The 20,317-nt window shown below is 60.7% G+C and overlaps 1 protein-coding gene across 5 annotated transcripts in view; it reads left to right on the top strand.

The window, feature by feature from the left end:
- Positions 1 to 18,936, top strand: part of RARA (retinoic acid receptor alpha) — a 43,597-nt gene extending 24,661 nt beyond the window's left edge. For 2 of the 5 annotated variants that reach the window (XM_082860976.1, XM_082860975.1), the window contains exons 3-9: positions 10,073 to 10,221; positions 11,543 to 11,684; positions 13,707 to 13,867; positions 14,105 to 14,281; positions 15,570 to 15,774; positions 16,592 to 16,750; positions 17,396 to 18,936. In XM_082860976.1, the coding sequence (XP_082717102.1) occupies positions 10,073 to 10,221; positions 11,543 to 11,684; positions 13,707 to 13,867; positions 14,105 to 14,281; positions 15,570 to 15,774; positions 16,592 to 16,750; positions 17,396 to 17,613 (1,211 nt within the window). In that variant the 3' untranslated portion in view covers positions 17,614 to 18,936. Of the gene's footprint in view, positions 1 to 3,417; positions 3,430 to 4,041; positions 4,726 to 10,072; positions 10,222 to 11,542; positions 11,685 to 13,706; positions 13,868 to 14,104; positions 14,282 to 15,569; positions 15,775 to 16,591; positions 16,751 to 17,395 lie in introns of those variants that run through there. The other 3 variants (XM_082860979.1, XM_082860977.1, XM_082860978.1) reach the window with 3 other exon arrangements.
- The last annotated feature ends 1,381 nt before the right edge of the window (positions 18,937 to 20,317 follow it).

Here is a 20,317-nt window from a genome sequence, read left to right as displayed (position 1 = left end):
TGGGAGCCCCGAAAGACTGGGTCCAGACTTTTCCTTTCCATTCACACATTTGCTGTGTGGCCCTGGGGTCTGGGGGAGCCTGGAGACACTGGAGGATGTGAGCCCTTCTCCTTTCCCTCTCCTCTGCCACTCCCCTTTTCAGTCTGTATCCTCCCTCCCCCCGCTCCTGCCCACTCTTTCCCTGGACAATAGGAGGGACAGCCCAGGGAGAGGGGGGACTGCTAGCAGTGCCCTCCCTAGGGTCCAAAATGCAGAGTCAGCCAAAAGACTGTTGGACAGGGTTTTGAATGAAAATGCGGCCCCCTCACCTTTTATCTCCAAGCATTGATAGTGCACAGGCCCCCTCAGGGCAGGATCCCAGCATGGGCAGGGGGAGGGGACTCAGGGAAGGAAGCCTGTCCTCTTAGGCTGGCCAAGACCTGAGACACTGTGTCTGCCCGTGCCAAGGGCCCTGTGCCCATGGGGATGTGCCAGTGCAGGCCCTGACTACCCTTTGAGGGGTAGTGTCTGTGGAAAGAGGAAGTGTTTCCCTTCTCCAAATCACTTTGGGGCGGTGCCTACAACGCCCTCCTTCTCTGCGTTTTCAATGGTGGGGCACAGCCCATGGAGCTGGACCTCCCAGGGTAGACTGGAGGCCCTCTGCCCCGACTAGATCAGAAATAGAGGCCCTCCCCTCCCCATTTTGACTTCTGAGTTGCTGGGAACCTCAGCCCACGGCCCAAGGCCCCCTTGGCAGAAGTCTTAAAGGACAGCTCTTCCTGCGCAGCCTTGGGCAGATCACTCAACCTCTCTAGAGTCTGAGTCTGTTTCCTCCTCTTTAAAGCAAGACTCCTAATTCGTTGCTTGCTGGGCAAGTTGCTATGAGGCCACGGTGACCTGCTTGCTGGTGAGGGCCTGGGCGAGCTTCAAGTACCCTGCAAAAGCAGTGATGACGAGGGTTGGGTGGAGCCGGGCATTGTCTTGGGGGATGGCTACCCTGTACTGGGACCTGATGTCCGTCTGGCCCCGGGTCTCATGATTTCCTGTTTGTTATCCCCTCCAGATGGGGTTGGGGACTGGAGGGACCCCTGCCTGGCACAAGCGGAGGCCACTTCAGTTCTGCCCATACCTGCTGAGGGCCTGCTAAGCACACAGTCCTGGAGGAGTTGTGGGGGACACGGCAGAGGAGGACGGGGCCCCAGGCCTGCCACTCGGTCCTCCGCACGTCCCCCGCTGCCCCCCCCCAGGCGGCCAGAACCTTCCTTTTTCCCTCTTCTCCCATTGCCCCAGGACACTGCGTTCTGCTCTGACCTGCCCCATGACCTTGCTGTTGCCCAGAACAGGCATCTCACCCCGACTTCTCCACTTCTCTAGCTCCGGAAATCCTATCCATCTTTCAAGGAATATCTCGAATACCGCCTCTTCTCAGAAGCCTTCACAGATGTTCCCGCTTCCTTGCTCACTCGCTCCCTCCTTTGAAGGCCCGCAGGTCCTTATTTTTTCTCTTAACAACACTCATCTCTCTACCATGAAGTGACTCTCTCCACCTGGTACCTGCAGTGAGCTGTATCATTTGGGAGATCTTTTACTGATCACCAGGTCTTCGATGGCAGGGACAGCCCCAGATCCCTTAGTCCCTTGAAGCTGTGAACACAAGGCCTAGCACATAACTGGTGCCCAGGATCTACGTCGTTTGGGAGGAGATACCAAGGTCTGTGGAAGCAGTCTGCCCTCCTCCCCAGCAATCTCATAGACAGCCAAGGCTTGCACCCAGCCTTCCACCTGCAGCCCAGACCTCACTTAGGTGAGACCTCACTCTGGAGCCCAACACCCACCCGTCCACCTGCCCAGCAGACTTTTCTACTTCGCACTCTTGGAAACTTTGCTGTAGCACAAGCCACACACCAGAGTCCTCTTTGCTACCTCCTTTCCCACACTACCCCCTATCCGACCGCCCCCCCCCCCCCCGCCACATTGATGACTTTCCTCTATCAGCACTGCCAGTTTCTTGGGCTGTGCTGCTATTGTGTGCTGCCTGGACTGTTCTAACTGGTCTCTCTTGCCCTCCTACCATCCATTCTTCATACAGCTTCACACGGTTAAATCTGATTTATAACACTGTAAATCAGATCTTGCCTCTCCTTTGCTTGGAACCTTTTTGTGGTTTCTCCCTGCATTTGAGATAAAATCCAGCAAGCTCACCTGGTCTGGCCTCAGCCCACCTCTCCAGCCTGGGCCTCTGCTCCTTTTTCTTTTGAATTTTATGTTATGTCCTCTGTTAGTTCACCAACGTCTGTAACCCCAGGACCCTTGCGCAGGCTCTTTTACTGGGATTCCACTCCTTCCTACTCTTTACCTAACTTCTAAACTTCTACTTCGTTTAGGTCTCTGCTTTGACCTTCCAACCTAAATTAGGTGCCTACATTAATTCTTCAAAGCATACTTTATGTGCTTACTTGTGTCATAATACCAATTATCTCAGTTTGCAATTATTTATAATATGCAGTAATAAACATAAATATATATATTTGTGATTATTTGCTAAATGGCTGTTGCACCATAAGGTCTGCAAAGGCAGGCTCCCCAGGGTATCCACCTGGGAGGTGCTCAGAAAATAGTTTTCCTTGAATCGGCCTGGCATGGTGGGAATATGGGCTTTGATGGCAGAAAGTTCAAATACTCACTCTACCCTTTAATAGCAGTGTGATCTTGGACAACCCACCTAACCTTGCTAAGACCTTAGTTTCTTTATTTGTAAAATAGGAATAATACCACTTATCTCTTACGAGTTGCTGTGAGGATTAAATGACCACATATGTTAGGAACCTGGCTTTTAGACGGTTCTATCCTCGGGAAGCACGTAAATTCCTATCAAATGAGGGAGCTCTGCTGCAGGGTCAGAGGGAGCAATAAGATACTCTCTTCTCCTGGGGCATTCCCCCCGCCCCCCCGCCCCCCCGCCCCCCCGCCGCGCCTTCCTGCACCTACCCAACCCAGGTCTTTCTTCCAGTGAAACCGGCATCCCGAGGGCTTCCGGGAGGAAGTGGTCAGCTGAAAGGCACCAGCCCCTCCTTTTCTCTCTCCAGGGCTAGACGGTGCGGTGGGGGGCCCATGCTGGTTCCGCCTGTGGGAGACACCCTGGGCAGGGCTTTGCTCGACTGAAGCACGCCGGGCGTTGCGGGGAGAGCCCCCTCTGCACGCGTTTGAGCCGAAGCACCCGAGCTGCCGCATCGGGTTCCGGCGGGCGGGCGGCCGGAGTCACACATGATGTCACAGACAATGACACAAGCCGGGTGTCTCATTCCCACGCGGTGCCCGAGCTGCACAATGTCATGCCCGGGACACCCAGCACGGCGCTAACACTTGGCCACACGCCCCCCAGACCTTCGCCTCCTGCCGCCACTCTCCGCGTCTCCGGGGGAGCGGCCCGACCGGGCAGGGGGCTGGCGGGTGAGCCCCGCGGGCAGGCTGGCGAGCGGGTGATGTCACGGGCAGCGGTGGGTGGGTCACCCGGAGGTGAGGCGCCGCCAGGCGAGTTCAGAGAGAGTTCAGCCGCATTGCATTAGGCAAATGAGGCCCGGGCTGGGTGGGGGTGTGTGTTGGGGGAGGACAGCGGGACCATCCCCCTCCTCCCGCCCACCACCTCCCTCGCCTTGGCATCGCGGGGCCGGGGACTGACCAAAGCACGGGGGAGGCTGGGAGCCGGAACTGGGACGGGGGAGACGCCCGCCCCTCTTCCGTCCTGGAGCAGCCCCCTCCTCTCCCGGTACCCAGCCTCCGTCAGTACTCCGTGCACTCCTCCTCTCGAGCCTTTTACCCCTTCCGTCCCCTCTTCTCTCCTCCTCCTGCCCGGGCTCCCCGCCACTTGCCTTCCATGGCCCGCCTCTCCCTCTCAGTTCCCGGTTTGGCGCCCGCTGCTGCCGGACCCGCCGGGAAAGGGTTAAGGCAGGGGCGGTGCCTGGACGGGACGGGGCGGAGGAAAGGGGGTGGGACTGCAGGGGAGGGGGCGCGTAGGCCGGGGCTGGGGGCCCGCGGCGCGCACCGCCGGAGACCGAGCGCAGGGCGGCCGCCCCTTGCCTGGTGGAGGCGGAGGCGGAGCCGCGCGGTCCCAACCCCACCCGGAATCCTCGCCCCGGAGAAGCCCGGGAGCCCCGGCTGGGAGGAGGAAGTGCTCGGTGACTCCCCGCCCCGATCGCGCCCCCGGCAGGCGCACTCGGGGAGCCGCGGGACGCTGCCTCGGACACTATGAGACTCGCGACGGGAGCCCCCTCGAGGTGAAGACGCCGAGTTCCCGGGCCTCGGCCGGGCGTTCCCGGGGTCAGCCGAAGGACCCCCCCCCAGTCCCCCCGCCCCCAGTACACACAACTTCCCTGCTTTTCACCTGGGACTCGCAGAGCGGCCGGCCGACTTGGACGCGGGACTAAGGGCACAGGGCGGCCCCGGCCCGGGTCTCCAGTCGGGGCGGGGGGGACGTGCCCCTCGCCCCCAGCAGCTCTCGGATGGCGCCGCCGGCTGAGTGAGGGAGGCGGCGCGCAGGACTTATCCGCCCAGACCTCTTGTCTTCGCGGGGAAGATGTACGAGAGTGTGGACGTGGGGGGACTCACCCCCACCCCCAATCCCTTCCTGGTGGTGGATTTTTATAACCAGAACCGGGCCTGTTTGCTCCCGGAGAAGGGGCTCCCTGCCCCCGGTCCCTACTCCACCCCGCTCCGGACTCCGCTTTGGAATGGCTCAAACCACTGTAGGTACCGGCCTATCCCTCCTATTGTGGGAGCTGGGGGGTGAGGGTGGGCTGTACGGCTTCCGCTCCACCAGGAGATGCAGGCCTGGGGGCGTAGTGAGGGTCTTGTCTCTACCCTACCCTCCACTTTCCCTTGTCTCTCTTGCTGAAAGTAGGGTGCCCTTGTTGGACAATTGGACTCCCCCGAGTAACCCTGGGCGCTATTTCTGTTGTATTTGGACTGAGGAACTTTGGGGGTTCCTCCTTTCAGGAAACGTTTGTTCATCTCTCCTTCCACTTTTTGCAGGGGAAGTGAAGCCCCTTGCCCCCAGTTTATATTCTTCTTGCTTGCAATCCGATAGCTTCACAGTTGAGTGGTCCTTTCTCCCACCCTGAAGGGTGGGGTAAAGGTCCTATCTGTGGGCTTGTCTGCTTCTAGGAGGAGGGGCCTCCTCCCCAGATCCCACCCCTGCCAAAGCTTTGGGGAGAGCCTGTCCCGGGAGACAGCTGCTGCCCCCAGCTCTTGGATGTCAGGGGAGCGCTCCATTTCTTTGGTGTTGGCAGTGGGGTGTGGCAGGAAGGGGCAACTCCGTCAGATACCCGTCGGCCAGCCTAACCGACCCTTACACCTTGGGGAAGGGCACCTGTCCATCTGAGGGTTGTCCTGGCCCTAGACACTTGGCTGGCACAAGCTTCTATGCCAGGAAAGGAGGGGAGAAGCTACTCTGGTGGGAAGAATCCCCTCCCCATGATCCTAATACGGTTTGTTCTCTGGAGGATGAGTTTGATTTTTTTGTGGGTCTGGGGCTACTCTGGAAATGAGGGCTGCATCCCCTCGCAGCTCAGCCGTGTCCTTTTGTTACCGTGTTTTCACCTGGGGATGGGGCAGGCACTGGGCTGTCCCTTCTTAAGAGGGCCGCTGCTGATGAGAACCCTGGAGTCCTGGCACCTCCTCTCCTCGCCGTCCTCTGGCTGGGTTCAGGCTTCCCTGGAAGGGAGAGGCTCCGTACACTGGCGGGAGCTGTGAGTGCCTGGGGTGCACACCTGGGCATGTTTATACCCAGCTGTGAGGTAGTGTACCTGGTGGGGGAGAGCGGTGCTTAGGGGGTTATTGTTACTTGGCTCCGGTTCTGTCCTCTGCCCTGCTTTGGGCTCAACTCTTCCCTGGGGGGCTTCTCCCACCCTCCCGGCCTGGCTGCCTCTCTCTTGCCTGCCAGGGAGGAGGGGTAGAGTGGGTCTCTGGGGGCCTGGCAGATTGCAGTAGGTTGAAGGGCAACCCGCAATGCCTTTGCTCTGGGAAGAGAGACCTGAGGTGCAGAGACGCCCATCTCTGCCCCTTTCAGAGCCACCTCACCCCCAGCCTTTATTGTCCCACCCCCTGACCTTTGCCTCTGGGGCAGATTGCCTGGGAGGCTGCAGGCTGCAGACCGTGGGAGGGAGGGCGGGGTGCGCGTGGGTGCACTTTAGGAAAAAAAAAAAAAACGGACAGGCGAGAGGTGTGACACACACTGGGACCCTTCTTCTCATCCTTCCAGAACTGGAGGAAGGTGTTCCCTGCTAAGTGGGATACTTGGGGCATGGCTGCCATGGGCACTCCCTCCACAGCCTTGGCCACTTTTGCCAGAGGACTGGGGAGGAGATGGGATCCGAGGCGTTGGGCTCCAGCCCTTGGGGGCAGCTCAGCTCTTTCTGGCCCCAAACTGGCCAGGCGAGGTAGGGGGAAGCCTGGAGGCCCTCGGGCAATGGGGGAAGTGGAGGCCTGTTCCCCCCGCACCGTGTGTGGGGCAGTGTGGAGCCAGAGGCCCCGGCTCCCCTGTTCCGTGGCGGGAGTGTCGGGTCTGTGGCAGTGGGCTTAGCCCCCAAGGCTTAGTGGGCCGGGAAAGTGGCTGGGAGGGTTGTGGTGGGGTACAGGCTGGGAGGGCCTGGAGGCTGGGGGTGGTGACTTGAGTGTGTCTAGAGTACACGGGCTCATGACCGAACCCCTGGGTGTGTGTAGGTCCTCTGGTGACAGGAGCCCTCCTGCCCCCTCACACCGAGTTCTCCACTCTCTGCTGCCACCTCCACCAAAGGTGGGAAGAGACTGCACGTAGGCTTGGGGAGAAGACCTTCGCGATCCTGCAGGGCCCCGGGGACCTTGCCTCCCTCCCCCAGAATCCCCGTTTTGGGGCGCCGGAGGACAAGGGGTACAAAGGATGTGGCTCTCCATCTGTCCCCCACCAATCTCGCGGCTCACGCCTCCGCCCGCTCCCAGACGTCCAAGAATGTGAAGCACGTGGATGCCCGTAGTGGGGGGAGGGGGGGAGATGCTTATCGGCGGCCGCTGGGTAGGGGCCTTCTTCCGCCGCCGCCGCCGCCGCCGCCGCCGCCGCTGCGCTACACCCAGAGTCACCCCCACCCTCCTCTGGGGTGGAGGAAGGGCGGGGCCCCGCGCCGTGCGCCCCCTCCCCGCCCCTCCCCGCGGGCTGCCAGCGGAGCTGCGGAGGAGCGGGCGCCAGCAGGATTGGGAGGGGAGCCGCTGGCCGGGGGCCCGGCTGATTTCCTGCAGATCTCCTCCAGGAAACCGGCCCCTTGTGCGGGCCTGCGAGCGGCTCTGGGGCGCGGGGACTCCGGAGCGTTCTGCCCACCAGGAGCCGAGCGGGGGCGGGGGAGGGGCAGCCTGGCAGCGCGGGCGGGAGGGGACGCCTGGCTCCCTGGGCCGGTGCCATCCGTTCGCTGGGCGCTGGAACTTTTGAGCTGAGAAGGTGTGGTGCTTCTCCCGCCTCGTCCTTCTGCAGGAAGAGGAGAGATTTGTGGGCTGGGGCCTCTGGGGAGGGAGGTGAGCGGGAAGGGGCCAGGCCGTGGCAGTCCTTCCCCCGCTGGGTGTGCAGAGTTAAGGCTGCGTCCTGACTCTTGCAGAGGCTGGGAGCGTCCTAGAGTGCCCCTGCTCCCCTTGGCTGCTGGCTGGTGGCCCGGGAGGTGGGGACTGAGCTGGGGCTCTGGGAGCAAAGGGCACAGTGGGAAACCTCAGAGCTGTTACCTGGGTGACAGGTGGGGATGTGCTGGGCGTGGGGCGTGCAGACCAGTGTGATAGCCTCAGAGGCAGCCAGCTGCTGTGGGGTGGGCCGCAGGGAGGCTTCAATGAGCCCAAACTGTGTACCCTCACCTTCGGTCATCTCCCCCGTCCTGCCAAAAAGCGCAGTTTAAAAAGCACATTCTTCCAGTTTCATAAACAGCCTCTGGACTTTGCCTCAGCTCCAAATTTCTACAGACCTTTGCCTCCCCAGTCAGTCCCTGGTCTTAAGCTGCCTGTCCCTCATCTGGGTACCCGCTGTGTCTCCCCACGGCCCCCTCCCCTCAACCCCACTCCATACCCCAAAGCTCCCTCTGTCCTTTCTCCCCCTCTCCTCTGGTCCATTTTAGAGGTCGGGCCTTGGGGGAGGTGGGTCCAGGGCAAAGACTAGATGGGGAGGGAGAGAGGGAGGGGGAGGGAGGTCAGAGCCTCCTTCCTCTCTGGTCAGAACTCTGACTGGGATTCTAGGCCATGGTCCCTCCCCACACCCCCTTGTCCTTGACACCCCCCCACCCCCCACCAGTCTGGATTGTCTATTGTGACTCCTTTTACGTCTTGGAAAAAGTTAGCACAACAAAGGGCTCCTTTGTCGCTCACCCCTCTGCCTCCTGGCCTCACCCAGGCCCCCCAACCCCGCCCCCCCCCCCCAGCAGCTGTTCTCAGGCCTCTCGCCTGTCTGATTTGCTTGTCTGGCCTCTGGGAGAGTGAGGTGGGGAAAACCAGGCCAGGACGGGTTCGATTTGGGGTGAGGAGCAGAGGGTGGGGGAGGTCAGCGAGGAGTCTGGCTGGGTGCGGGGCTGGTGTCGGCAGCCACTGGTCCTTTGCTGCAGGCTGCCCTCTGGGCAGGGGCAGGGACGTGGGGCCACAGCAGTGCTGGTCGGCCGGGCTGACCAGGGAAGTGGTGCCCAGGCCCAGCTAAGAGCCAGGGAAGGCCTGCCAAGGTTGTTGGCCTGGCTCCCTGTCATCAACCGCCTGGCAGTCCCTAGTTGTGTTTGCAGGTAAAGGGGGAGGGTGGTAGCATGCAGCTAGCCAGCCCCCCACCGCACCCCACCCCCATCCACGTGCTGCTTTTCTCTGTGCCTGGGCTTTGGGGCCACATGAGCCATGAGGTGCTTGGGCAGGAACTCTGGGCCCCTTTGAATTCCAGAACCTCGTGTGCTGGAGTTTGGGGTGAGACTAGATGGGATTCTGGGGTGTGGGAGGAAGCAGGGATCTATCTCCTCAGGGAGGCATCCTTGCCCCTCCTTGGCCCTGGGCACGTGGACTTAGCAAAGCTTCAGGAGGGTGCTGGGTGGCCCCTTGGGAATCTGGGGTTGACTGGGTCACAGTTCCCATCCAGGACAGTACACCCCCAGCTGTCCTGGCTTCGGGCACAGACAGCCCCCACGCAACCCAGCCCTGTTCTGCCTGGGGTGATGGGCATGGGGCCAGGCACTGGGAAGGATTTGTAGGGGGAGCTGCCCTTGTTGGCTAGGTCACCCGCCTGGCTGCCCTCTTAGAGCTGAATAACAGGAGGGGAGGGGAATAGTAACCGGGACACAGGACATAGTATCGTATGGAGGCCAGACAGACAGAGCATTGATGGGAACAGACCCCCTTTGTCATGCTTCTCCCCCCAGACAGGGGGCACCCAGAGCAATGGGCTTCCGGGGCCCATAGGGACTCTTCTCCTTGTCTCCAGGGGGTCCCCCTGCTTATCTCAGGGAGTCCCCACCTGCTGTGCCCCAGCGTTTGTGACTGTGCACACCCTGCCTTGGGTCCCTGGCCAGGGGATTGTTTGGGTGGAGGAGGGGCTGTGGCTGCTGGCAGAGGGGGTGGAGGGGGGAGCGGAAGCAGAGGGGGTGGGGGAGTGGCCGGCTTTGAATATCCTGTTGACCCCAGTTTCCTCTGTCCCCAGCTTGTGTCCTCTTCCCTCCCTCCTCATCAGGCCTTAACTCCTTCCTAACATAGGGGAGATGGGGCGGGGCTGCCCAGAGTCCAGGGCTGTGGAGCCAGGCTGACACCCACGCCCAAGCGCCAAGTACTGCCACATCCGTGTACAAATCTGATGGTTTATTATCTGCTCCTTCTGGTTTTGAAGGTGGGGTCCTGCGGAAGCAGGCAGGACTGAGGGGGTGCTGGAGCTTCATCGGCAGCCCCATTTCCCCAGTCGGGCTGGGAAGTCCCAGGTTTCCTGAGACTGTGTCCCTGCCCCAGAGTTTGACTCCTGGCAGCAGTGGGGTGGCTGGGAGAGGCTCCTGGGAGAGATCAGGAGGCAGGGTGGGCACTGTATGAAGGATGGTGACCTGGGTCTCTAACCGCCCTTCTCCTCTTGTCTCTCTAGCCATTGAGACCCAGAGCAGCAGTTCCGAAGAGATAGTGCCCAGCCCCCCCTCGCCACCCCCTCTCCCCCGCATCTACAAGCCTTGCTTTGTCTGTCAAGACAAATCCTCAGGCTACCACTATGGGGTCAGCGCTTGTGAGGGCTGCAAGGTGAGTTGAGGGGGTCATTGGGAAGGACATCCCTGATTAGATAAATGGGATGTTCCCACTGCCGAGGGCTGGGACTGTGCCGGTGGTGGTGGTGGTGGTGGTGGTAGTGGGTGTCCCTGAAGCTGCTGCTCTTACTTCTGTGCGGGAGGTGGCAGCAGCCTTGGAGGAGGGGAAGCCTTCAGCAGAACCTCCTTCCCCGTAGATGAGCAGGGGTCCCCCAAACCAGAGGTCCCCCTCCTGCCTCAGCTCTTTTCCCCATCATCTCCATCCTCCAGCTGGCAGGGTGTACACCCGCTCTGCTACCGATGCCCGGGTTGCCATGGTGAGCTAGCTGCCGACTGGCTCTTGGCTGGGGACCCAGGAGGCCTGCCCTCTGTGGCCCTGCCTGAACCTCGCCATGGCAGCCTGGCAGGAGGCCGTTAGGAGCAGGCGCCTTGCCTTGGCCTCTCCTTCAGGTGCCCAGGCTGTGGGCTTCCCAGAGTCTGGCTGGATTTCCACGTGCCCATGTTTGGCTCCAGGGTGCAGATGTGGCTGCCACCTTCCCAGCAGCTGTGGGCATGGCCTCTCCTCCTCCTCTCCCCAGGGCTTGAGCCTCTGTACCCGTTTCTTCCCCAGAGATTGGGGCTCAGAAGCTGCACAGCTTTGAGGCTTGGGGCCCTGGGCTGCCCCTCAGTGTGGGGCAGAGATAAGCGCAAAGCACCGGGCCTTGGACTCTGTGTCTGCCTGTCCTGTCTGGTTGTTCTTGGTCTGCCTTAGCCTGTCTGTCAGTCTCTCTGTTAGCCCGTGTGGGCAGCCCCTGACCAGCCTGGTCTACCTGTGATCAGTCTGTGCGCATGTGCCTGGTTAGCGAATGCGTGTTTTGCTGCCCTGCTCCTGAGCGCGCTCTCCACCTGTCTGGCCAGCCTGTGTGTGTGTCTGTGTGGCCCCTCCTGCTTGCCTTCTCTTCTTGTGCTCTGAGCCCAGGGCTGTGGGTTCCAGAGCTCTGCCTCTCTCTCCTCTAGCCCCATCTGCCTCTTTACTTGACTCACCAGCAGCCCGAGGTCCTTTTCCCCAGGAGAGAGGAAGCTGGGTCTATGCGTGTGGGTTGGGGGAAGCCCTCTGCCCACCTACAGTGTTGAGGCCGCAGGTACTGGGATTCTTCTCGGGGTATCCTTGTAGGTGGACCCTTCTCTCTACCTTATCTGGTCTACTCAGGTAGTTGATGTCCGAAGCCCTTGGGGGCAGCAGCCACCTGGCCTTCTGCTCCCACGGCTGAGGCCATGGGCCAGCGCTCTTCCTGCTGTGGGTGTGGCTGACCTGACTCCCTGCCCTCCATACCCAGGGCTTCTTCCGCCGCAGCATCCAGAAGAACATGGTGTACACGTGTCATCGGGACAAGAACTGCATCATCAACAAGGTGACCCGGAACCGCTGCCAGTACTGCCGGCTGCAGAAGTGCTTCGAAGTGGGCATGTCCAAGGAGTGTGAGTGCCGTGGGCAGGGCGGGGCCGTGCGTTGGGCAGGGCACGAGTGCCTGGCCCCTAAAGCTGGGTGATCAGGGGCATGTGGATGTGTGTGTGGATGTGAACGGCCGTGCTCGTGACGTGGTGTACAGGCTTGTGGTTGAAGACGGTTCACCTGTAGCTGCAGGGACCTGTCTGTCTGTCTCACGAGTTGTGTGTCCCTGTGCGGACAGCCCTTCCTGTTCGCGTGAGGCGGGCTGCGTGTGCTCGCTCACGTGCATGCGTGCGTCTGCGCCCGCTGCCTTGCTTCCAGGCCCTGCTTGGCTTCGGGGTGGGGCTCAGAGGCCTCCCCGAGTCCCTCCGGATTGTGCATCTCAGGACAGGGGTGCTGCTGGGTATTTCTTGTGTGTGTTGGGGGGGGCCGGGGAGGTGCTGCAGGCATAGGGATCTTAGAGCCTTTGTCTGGTGGAACCTGGGACCGGGAGTTGGAAGAGAGAATTGAGACTTCCCCGATCCCAGAGGAACAGGGGCTTCCAGTTTGGGCTCAGCTGAGGCCCGATGGAGGGAGAGAGGGAGGGCTGGACAGGGAGACCCTCTTGTGTTGAAATCATGGGTGTTGCCGTGGTGACCGGTGATTGATGATGTCAGAGATAAATGACGCTGACAGACGCCTCCTTGTCTGCGTGGCCGTTGCCATGGTGCCTGAGCCATGGGGGATGGGGTGGGGGAGGGGGCTGCAGGACCCTCTAGCCCTTTGTGGGCAGGGCAGTGGAAGAAGGAAGCTGGGAGGGGACGAGGTGGGGGACACGAGCAGCCCCAGACAGGAGCAGAGGGATCCTGCAGCACCCGGCCACCTCCTGCCTCAGGAGGAAGGGGCTGCGTTGTCCGGAGCCCAGGAAGTGGCTGCTGTGCGCTGCAGAGCGGGTGACAACTTGGGACCCACAGGCCTGGGACCCTTCCCTGCAGGGCCCGGAACCACCTCCTCCCTCTGCTTCTGCCACCTTCCGCTCCCAGAGCTTTTCATCACAGAAGGGCCAGGGTGGGGACCCCCTCTCCCTTCCACCACCAACTCCCCCTTTCCCTCCCTCCTTCTCCTCTCTGGCTGCTCTGTGCCCCGGAGCTGAGCAGCTGCCATTTCAATAGAATTAAAGCTTCCGAATGATAAACGTCTTGTCACAGCTGCAATTTTCTCTTCCCAAATTATCCCCCCACTCTCTCTCTCCCTCTCCCTTCTCTCCCTTGCACTTTATTGAATTTGCAGAATCGACATGAGTGATCTCCAAATTATGCCTGCCCCCCCCCCACCCCGACCGCTGCCCCTCCCTGGGCCCCCCACCCCCACCCTCTCTTCCTCCAGCGTCAGCAGCCGCCGCCACTGGTCCTGTGAGTGATTGTGTGTCTGGGCTAATCGGCTGGTAACGACCCCATCGCTTCTTTAAAGCCGAGCGGTGTGTGCGGCTCAGCGCCCCCGGTGATTTGTCAGCTCCCCCGGCTAATGGGCCGAGAGATTCTCCCACCCGGGCCCCCCACTCTCAGGCTGGGGAGCACTACTCTTCGCCTGGCCGCCCATCCCCGGGACCCCAGGGAGACGGCTGCCCGGAGGGCTGGGGGATGGTGGAGGCAGGAGCCGGTCCTCCCTGGAGGCAGGGGGAGCGGGAGGCAGGGAGGCCGAGCCCAGACGTGGGACACCCGGCACACGTGCCTTCAGCCCTGGACCCCCGCGCGTGCGCACCCGGGGTGTGAGCTGGAGTAGATGCGTGGGAGAGCAGGCGTGCGTGCGGTGGTCACGGGGCCCTGGGGCAGGCCTCGGTGTGTGGGCCGGGTGGGCACGGCGGGGGGCGGGGGGGGCACCGTGTGTTGCCGTCCCGCCTGCCCGTGCGCTCGCGTGTGTACGCATTCATGTGCGCGCCCCCGCCGGGTGGTCTCCTTCGCAGCCGGCTGCTCTCGGTCTGGTGGGAGGAGCTCCGGCTGGGGATGGACGGGCTTGGGGACGAACCGCCGGCCGCACTTGCCCTCTAACCGCGCGGCCTGGCCCCTCCACAGCCGTGAGGAACGACCGAAACAAGAAGAAGAAGGAGGCGCCCAAGCCCGAGTGCTCCGAGAGCTACACGCTGACGCCGGAGGTGGGGGAGCTCATCGAGAAGGTGCGCAAAGCGCATCAGGAGACCTTCCCCGCCCTCTGCCAGCTGGGCAAATACACTACGGTACGGCCCCCCGGGGGCACACCTTCTTCTGCCAGGCCTGCCCCTCCGCACCCCTGCCTGGGCCACCGCCGCGTCCCCTCCATGCCCACCCCGCCTCCCCTTCCTCCCCGCCGCCGCCTCCCATCAAGGAGCTCTCAGGAAGTGAAGGCAGTAGAGGGCAGGTCTGCGGGGGCTGGTGGAGCCAGGCTGAGAAGGGTGCCACGAGGGGAAGGCCCTCACTCTCCCCCGTCCTCCCAGAACAACAGCTCAGAACAGCGTGTCTCTCTGGACATTGACCTCTGGGACAAGTTCAGTGAACTCTCCACCAAGTGCATCATTAAGACTGTGGAGTTCGCCAAGCAGCTGCCCGGCTTCACCACCCTCACCATTGCGGACCAGATCACCCTTCTCAAGGCTGCCTGCCTGGACATCCTGGTGAGGGTCTGCACCCTGTCCCCCTGGGCACTACCCCCATGTCCTTGGAGGATGTCCTGCCACTCAAATAACCACCTCCCTAAACGTCCATCTGGAATCGACCTGTCCAAATACCCACCCATCCAAATAGCCACCCTTCCTCTCTCCCACGTGTCCACTTGTCCACTTAGCCACTCAGCCCCCGGATGTGCACTGGGTCACCCGTATGGCTATACACGCATCCATCCACCCTAAGTCCATCTTTCCATCGGACCTTCCTTCCAACCACCCATCTTCCCATCTGTTCAGTCTAATAAAGATTCTCCTGGGACCCTGTGTGGCCAGGCCTTGAACTGGGTGTCAGGAGCAGAGGTGAACACACCACTGTCCCCTCTCGAAAATCTTCTATTGGTGGAGGCAACAGATATGTAAACAGAGCTTGCAAAACTGTGATAAGCGCTGGCTGGAGATGGGGGAGGGCTGTCCCCTCCCTGAAGGACAGAGAGCCACACTGCTGGACCCTAGGGAGGACGCCCCAGAGGAGGTAGCATCTAGGAGTTTGTAGAAGGGGCATGTGACACGGCTGCTGGTGTGGGACCAGCTGGATTCAGGGGACCGCAGGGCATCTGGTGGGGCCAGAGGGTGGGCTGGTCTGGAGGCAGGATGGGGGCGGATGGGATTGTCAAATCCGGGGCTGGAGGGAGGACTGTCCTCCCTGTCTTCCCTGATGGGCTCAGCCCACCTGTCCCTTCTGGACCACCTCCAAGGTGGTCGAGATGTGGAATGTTGTGGTGGGACGTGACCAGGCTGCTCTTCCTGATAGGGGTGGGGTGGCAGGTGGGATGCAAGAGGCAGGATCAGGGTTTGAGAGAGTTGAAGACAGTATACATTTACGGAGCTCTTGTTGCGTACCCAGTCCTGGGAACTGTAGGCATAAATCCACTGTGGTCTTTGCCTTCTTGGAAATTCTAGTTTCCCTCTTAATTCTCTGCGTGGAGGCAGGATGAGCTAGATCAGCTGTCTAATATAGAGGCCGCTGGTCATGTGTGGCTATTTAAATTTAAATTAATTAAAATTAAATTCAGTTCAGTTTTTCAGTTGCACTTGCCACATTTCAAGTGCCCAGCGGCCACATCGTGGCCAGTGGCTACTGTACTGCACGGTGCAGACGTAGAACGTGTCCAGCATTGCAGCAGGTTCTTTGGGACAGCACTGGTCTGGCTGCCTGCCAGGTGGTCCTCGGGGGGTTGCTGGTGCTAGAAGCGCTGGGGGATGTGAGTTCCTGAACCCGAGAACCCTCTGCACCCAGATCCTGCGGATCTGCACGCGGTACACGCCCGAGCAGGACACAATGACCTTCTCGGATGGGCTGACCCTGAACCGGACCCAGATGCACAATGCCGGCTTCGGGCCTCTCACAGACCTGGTCTTCGCCTTCGCCAACCAGCTGCTGCCCCTGGAGATGGACGATGCTGAGACTGGGCTGCTCAGTGCCATCTGCCTCATCTGTGGAGGTGGGCAGGGGGCCTGGGTCTGGGGGCCAGGCCCAGGGTGGTGGTACGACCCCCAGAGCCTCTCCTGGGGAGAAGCTCAGGGATCATCAGATCAGAAAGGGACCTGTCAGACTCTTGTCAGACCCCTGTTAGAAGGGGAAACCGAGTCCCAGAGGAGCAGGGTCTGGTCTGCGGCCACACGGCAAGGGAGTCGTGATGGAGACCTGGATTCTGGTTCCGTTTCCAGGCAGTGCTCCTTGTAGGGGGCTTAGGAGTGAGGACTTGAAGGTCAGACCACCCAGGTTCAAGTCCTGGCCAAACGTGTGACCTTCAACAGGTTGCTGAACTTCTCTGAGCCTCTGTTTCTGTAAAATGGGGGCAGTAATGGTCTTCCCTTCATAAAGTTGATGGGAGGATTAGGAGATAATAAATAAGGCACAGTGTGCCCAGAGTAAGACCCAGTGAATGTTGGCTGCTGTTGTTATTTTATTTTTATGAGTTCTACCTTATCAGGCTGGTGTCTAGAATAATGGGCAGGAGTGGGAGACCTGTCTCTACTTAAGGTGGCACTGCCTGTGTTCAGGGATCCCACCTCCATGAACTTGGCTCTCAGGGCGACCTTTGGGCAACCCCTGTCCCCAGCCCCTTTTTGCTCACATCTGAGAGCCTCTTAGGGTCTTTCTGTGTGGGGACCGCCCCCGCCCTCCCCCCGCCCCCCAGCAGAGAAGCTCAGCCCGTGGTCTGGGCAGGCATGCCCCCTGGTGGTCAAGGCTGGAAGTGCAGCTGTGATCCTCGCTGGGCTAGGGCAGCTACTCAGCCGGCATTTCTGCTTCCTCAGACCGGCAGGACCTGGAGCAGCCAGACAGGGTGGACATGCTGCAGGAGCCGCTGCTTGAGGCACTGAAGGTCTATGTGCGGAAACGGAGGCCCAGCCGCCCACACATGTTCCCCAAGATGCTGATGAAGATCACAGACCTGCGAAGCATCAGTGCTAAGGGTGAGGCTCCCACACCTGGAGATGCCCCCTGTGCCTGCTGGGGCTGGGCCCCAACACCTGGCCCAGGACCCACCGTCCATGTCCAGGGTCAGGCCTCCTGCATCTGAGCTGACATCCCACGTCTTTGTGCCCATGTGATGCCCCACTCACCGGACCCCACCTTGCCTAGGTGGGTGACCCCTGCCTGTGAGCCCCAAGGTGGCAGTGTCATCTTTGCGTGGTGGTTAAGGGCTCTGGAGCCAGACTGTGTGGGTGTGTGTCCTTGACCAGGTCAGACAACAGCTTAGAGCCTCAGTTTCCCATCTGAGGAGTGGGGATAATGATGGTGTTTACAGAGTTGTTTCCAGATGTCAGTAGGAGAGTCCACAGCACACAGCGCATAGGAAGGGCCCAGTGTCAAGCCCAGGCAGTCTGACCCCAGAGCCCGAGTTTGGGACCACTTTGCCCTGCCGGCCCTCAGCCGTGGGGGCTTAGGAGGGCTGCCTTATGTCAAAGAGCTGAGCCCCGAGTTCAGTGCACGGTGGAAGCTGATATGGGTAGTATTGACCCTCCCACCCCCTCCACCCTCCCTCCTGGAGCCACAATTGCTTGTGGGGCTGGAGGAGCAGGGCGGGCATGCTGACCTCTGTCCCTCCTTCCCTGCAGGGGCTGAGCGGGTCATCACGCTGAAGATGGAGATCCCGGGCTCCATGCCACCTCTTATCCAGGAAATGTTGGAGAACTCAGAGGGCCTGGACACTCTGAGCGGACAAGCGGGGGGTGGAGGGCGGGATGGGGGCGGCCTGGCTCCCCCGCCCGGCAGCTGCAGCCCCAGCCTCAGCCCCAGCTCAAACAGAAGCAGCCCGGCCACGCACTCCCCATGACTGCCCGTGGACACAGCCCTTGCCCCGTGCCCTGGCTTTTCTCTGCCTTTCTACCAACCATGCGACCCCTGCCAGCCCTGCCCCCCACCTGTCCTCCCTTCCCTGGGGGACCGGAGGGAGGCGGTGGCGACTCTTCGGACAGAGGCCCGGGCCTGCGATGGACTGCCCGCTCCTGCAGATGTCAGGGCTGACATCGGGGGCAAGGACTGAGTGAGGACCCCTGGTCCCGGGCCTCAGGATGGGGCCCGGGGGCCTCGTGTTCATCAAGACACCCCTCTGCCCACCTCTCCACATCTTCATCACCAGCAAATGCCAGGACCTGGCTCCCCCATCCTCAGAACTCACAAGCCATTGCCCCCTCGTTGGGGAGCCCCCCTGCCTCGGTTGGTGACAGAGGGGGTGGGCCGGGGTGGGGGACTCCCCCTGTACATACCCTGCCGTACCAACCCCCAGGTATTAATTCTTGCTGGTTTTGTTTTTATTTTAATTTTTTTTTTTTTTGGTTTTGATTTTTTTAATAAGAATTTTCATTTTAAGCACATTTATACTGAAGGAATCTGTGCGGTGTATTGGGGGGAGCTGGATTCAGAGCTGGAGGGGGGTGGGTCCTGGGGGAGGGGAGTGGCTCAGAAGGGGCCCCCTCTCTCTCTACGTCCCTGTGCCCCCAAGCCCTCCTCCCCAGCCTTTTCCTCTTCAGTTTTCTCTTTAAAACTGTGAAGTACTAACTTTCCGAGGCCTGCCCTCCCCTCTCCCTCTGCCTAACCACTGGGCGTGGACAGTTTCCCGGCAACCCCTGGAAGGAGGGGGCTCCCCCAAGAGATGGGGCAGGGGCAAAGCAAGGGGGCCTCAGAACATAAAGGCGTGTGTTTCTCAGCCTCGTGTCCTTGGCACAGCTGCCTCCCCATCAGAGCCCACATCATTGAAGCCCTCCAGCCCCCCCACCCCCGAGCCCCGTGAAGGGGCTGGCCAGGGGATCCGAGCTGCCCCTGCCCCCCAGCCTCACAGCCACCAGCACCGCCCACAGGGCCCCCAGATACACACACACACACACACACACACACACACACACACACACACACACACACAGTGGACAGACGGGCCGGCAGACACTTGTGGCCCGAGTTCCTCCATTTCCCTGGCCTGCCCCACCCCACCCCCGTGCCCCCTTCCTTGCCCCGCAGGACGGGCCTACAGGGGGCCCCCTCCCGTCACCCCTGCACCCCTGGGTTTGGGGAGCTGGCTCTGCCCTGCCCTCCTTGCCCCGGGGTTGGGGTCTCATCCCCCCAGAGCCCGCTGGTGCACCTGTTACTGTTGGACTTTCCACTGAGATCTACTGGATAAAGAATAAAGTTATATTTATTCTACACGTGCCTGAGAGCCTCGCTGCCTCGCCGCCTTCTCTCGGTGTCTGGGCAGGGGCTGGGGGTTAGCTGAGGGCGCTGGGGGGGCCAAGCCGCCTTCAGAGCCTGCCTTGCTGTGCTGGGATCTTTGGAGACCCTATGGAAGGAGATGGGCCTGCCCTTAGAAAGCCCTTGGTCTAGGGGCTTTCACAGCCCGTTAGGGACCCCAGTGTGGAGTGGGGGGAGGGGAGAAAGGGAGAGACTGCCTGAGCCTTCAGGGAGTCCCCGGTCCGAGGGAGAAAGCCACCTCGGCCCTCAGAGTCCCTAGCCCTTGGGAAGCCAGAGGTTGAGTCTGGGGGGGGGGTCACTTAGTGGCAGAGTTCTATTTTTGGAGTGACCACAGATGACCTTCACAGCAGGAGTGGCAGTTGGCATGGGGACCTGGGTCAGGGGCTCATTGCAAACTAAGAAGAGCTCAGGATTGGGATGGAAACTTGGGAGGCCCGCCCTCTTGTCCCTCTGCCTCCAGGAAGAATTGTCCTGCCCTCCCCTGTCCACCCCTAAGCTCACTTCTGTGGGCAGGAGGCACAGAGGACAGACAGGTGACAGGGCACTTGGATGCTCCTGGTTGAGAGGATGGAGTGTGACAGGCCTTGAGGGTCCTCAGAAGCCAGTTTCCCCCCCCTTCTCCGCCACTACACATCAAGGCCCAGAGAGGGCAGTGCCCTTGCCCATGGTCACACAGCAAGTTAGTGGCAGATCGGGGAACAGTACTAAGGGCTCCTACCTCTCAGCCAGGGCTCTTTCCTGGATCCCTGAAGCCCTTGAAGAAGCATCAGGCACTGAGATCTTGGGGGCGGGGACGTCTGGGGAGGTGGCAGTGGAGGCTGCGTTTGGGGAGGGTTAGCAGGGCGCCTGGGCGAGAAGAGATTCCTGGGCGGGAAGAGTTCCTTCCACGGGGGTCCACCTGCCATTTATACTTCAGCCATCAGGTGGCGCCAGATCCTCACTTATGTTACAGTCTGGCCCAGGCTGGAGAAGGTGCTGAGGACAGAGGCTCTCTTCCTCTAGCAAATACTTTCTAACACTTTCTAACAGGTTTCTTTATGAACCTGACATAATTTAACATAACATACCAGACACATGCTTTAAAAAGTCACCATGCTGGCAGACGATATTGTAAAGGAGAAATTCAGGGAAAGTACTGTGAATTTCCACGTGTCAATGCTTGGGCCCAATCACTGGGCAGATAGGACACAGTCTTATACTTGCTTCTCTTTTTTTAATGAACATTTGGATTTAAAAGAAGAAGGTCGGAAGCTATTCTGTACAAGGAGCCCAGGAAAATTAAAGAGTATGGGTGG

The sequence above is a fragment of the Leucopleurus acutus genome (assembly GCF_964270905.1).
Source record: "Leucopleurus acutus genome assembly, chromosome: 19".
NCBI classification, from domain to species: domain Eukaryota; kingdom Metazoa; phylum Chordata; class Mammalia; order Artiodactyla; family Delphinidae; genus Leucopleurus; species Leucopleurus acutus.
This window is presented reverse-complemented; position numbering and strand designations above follow the sequence as displayed.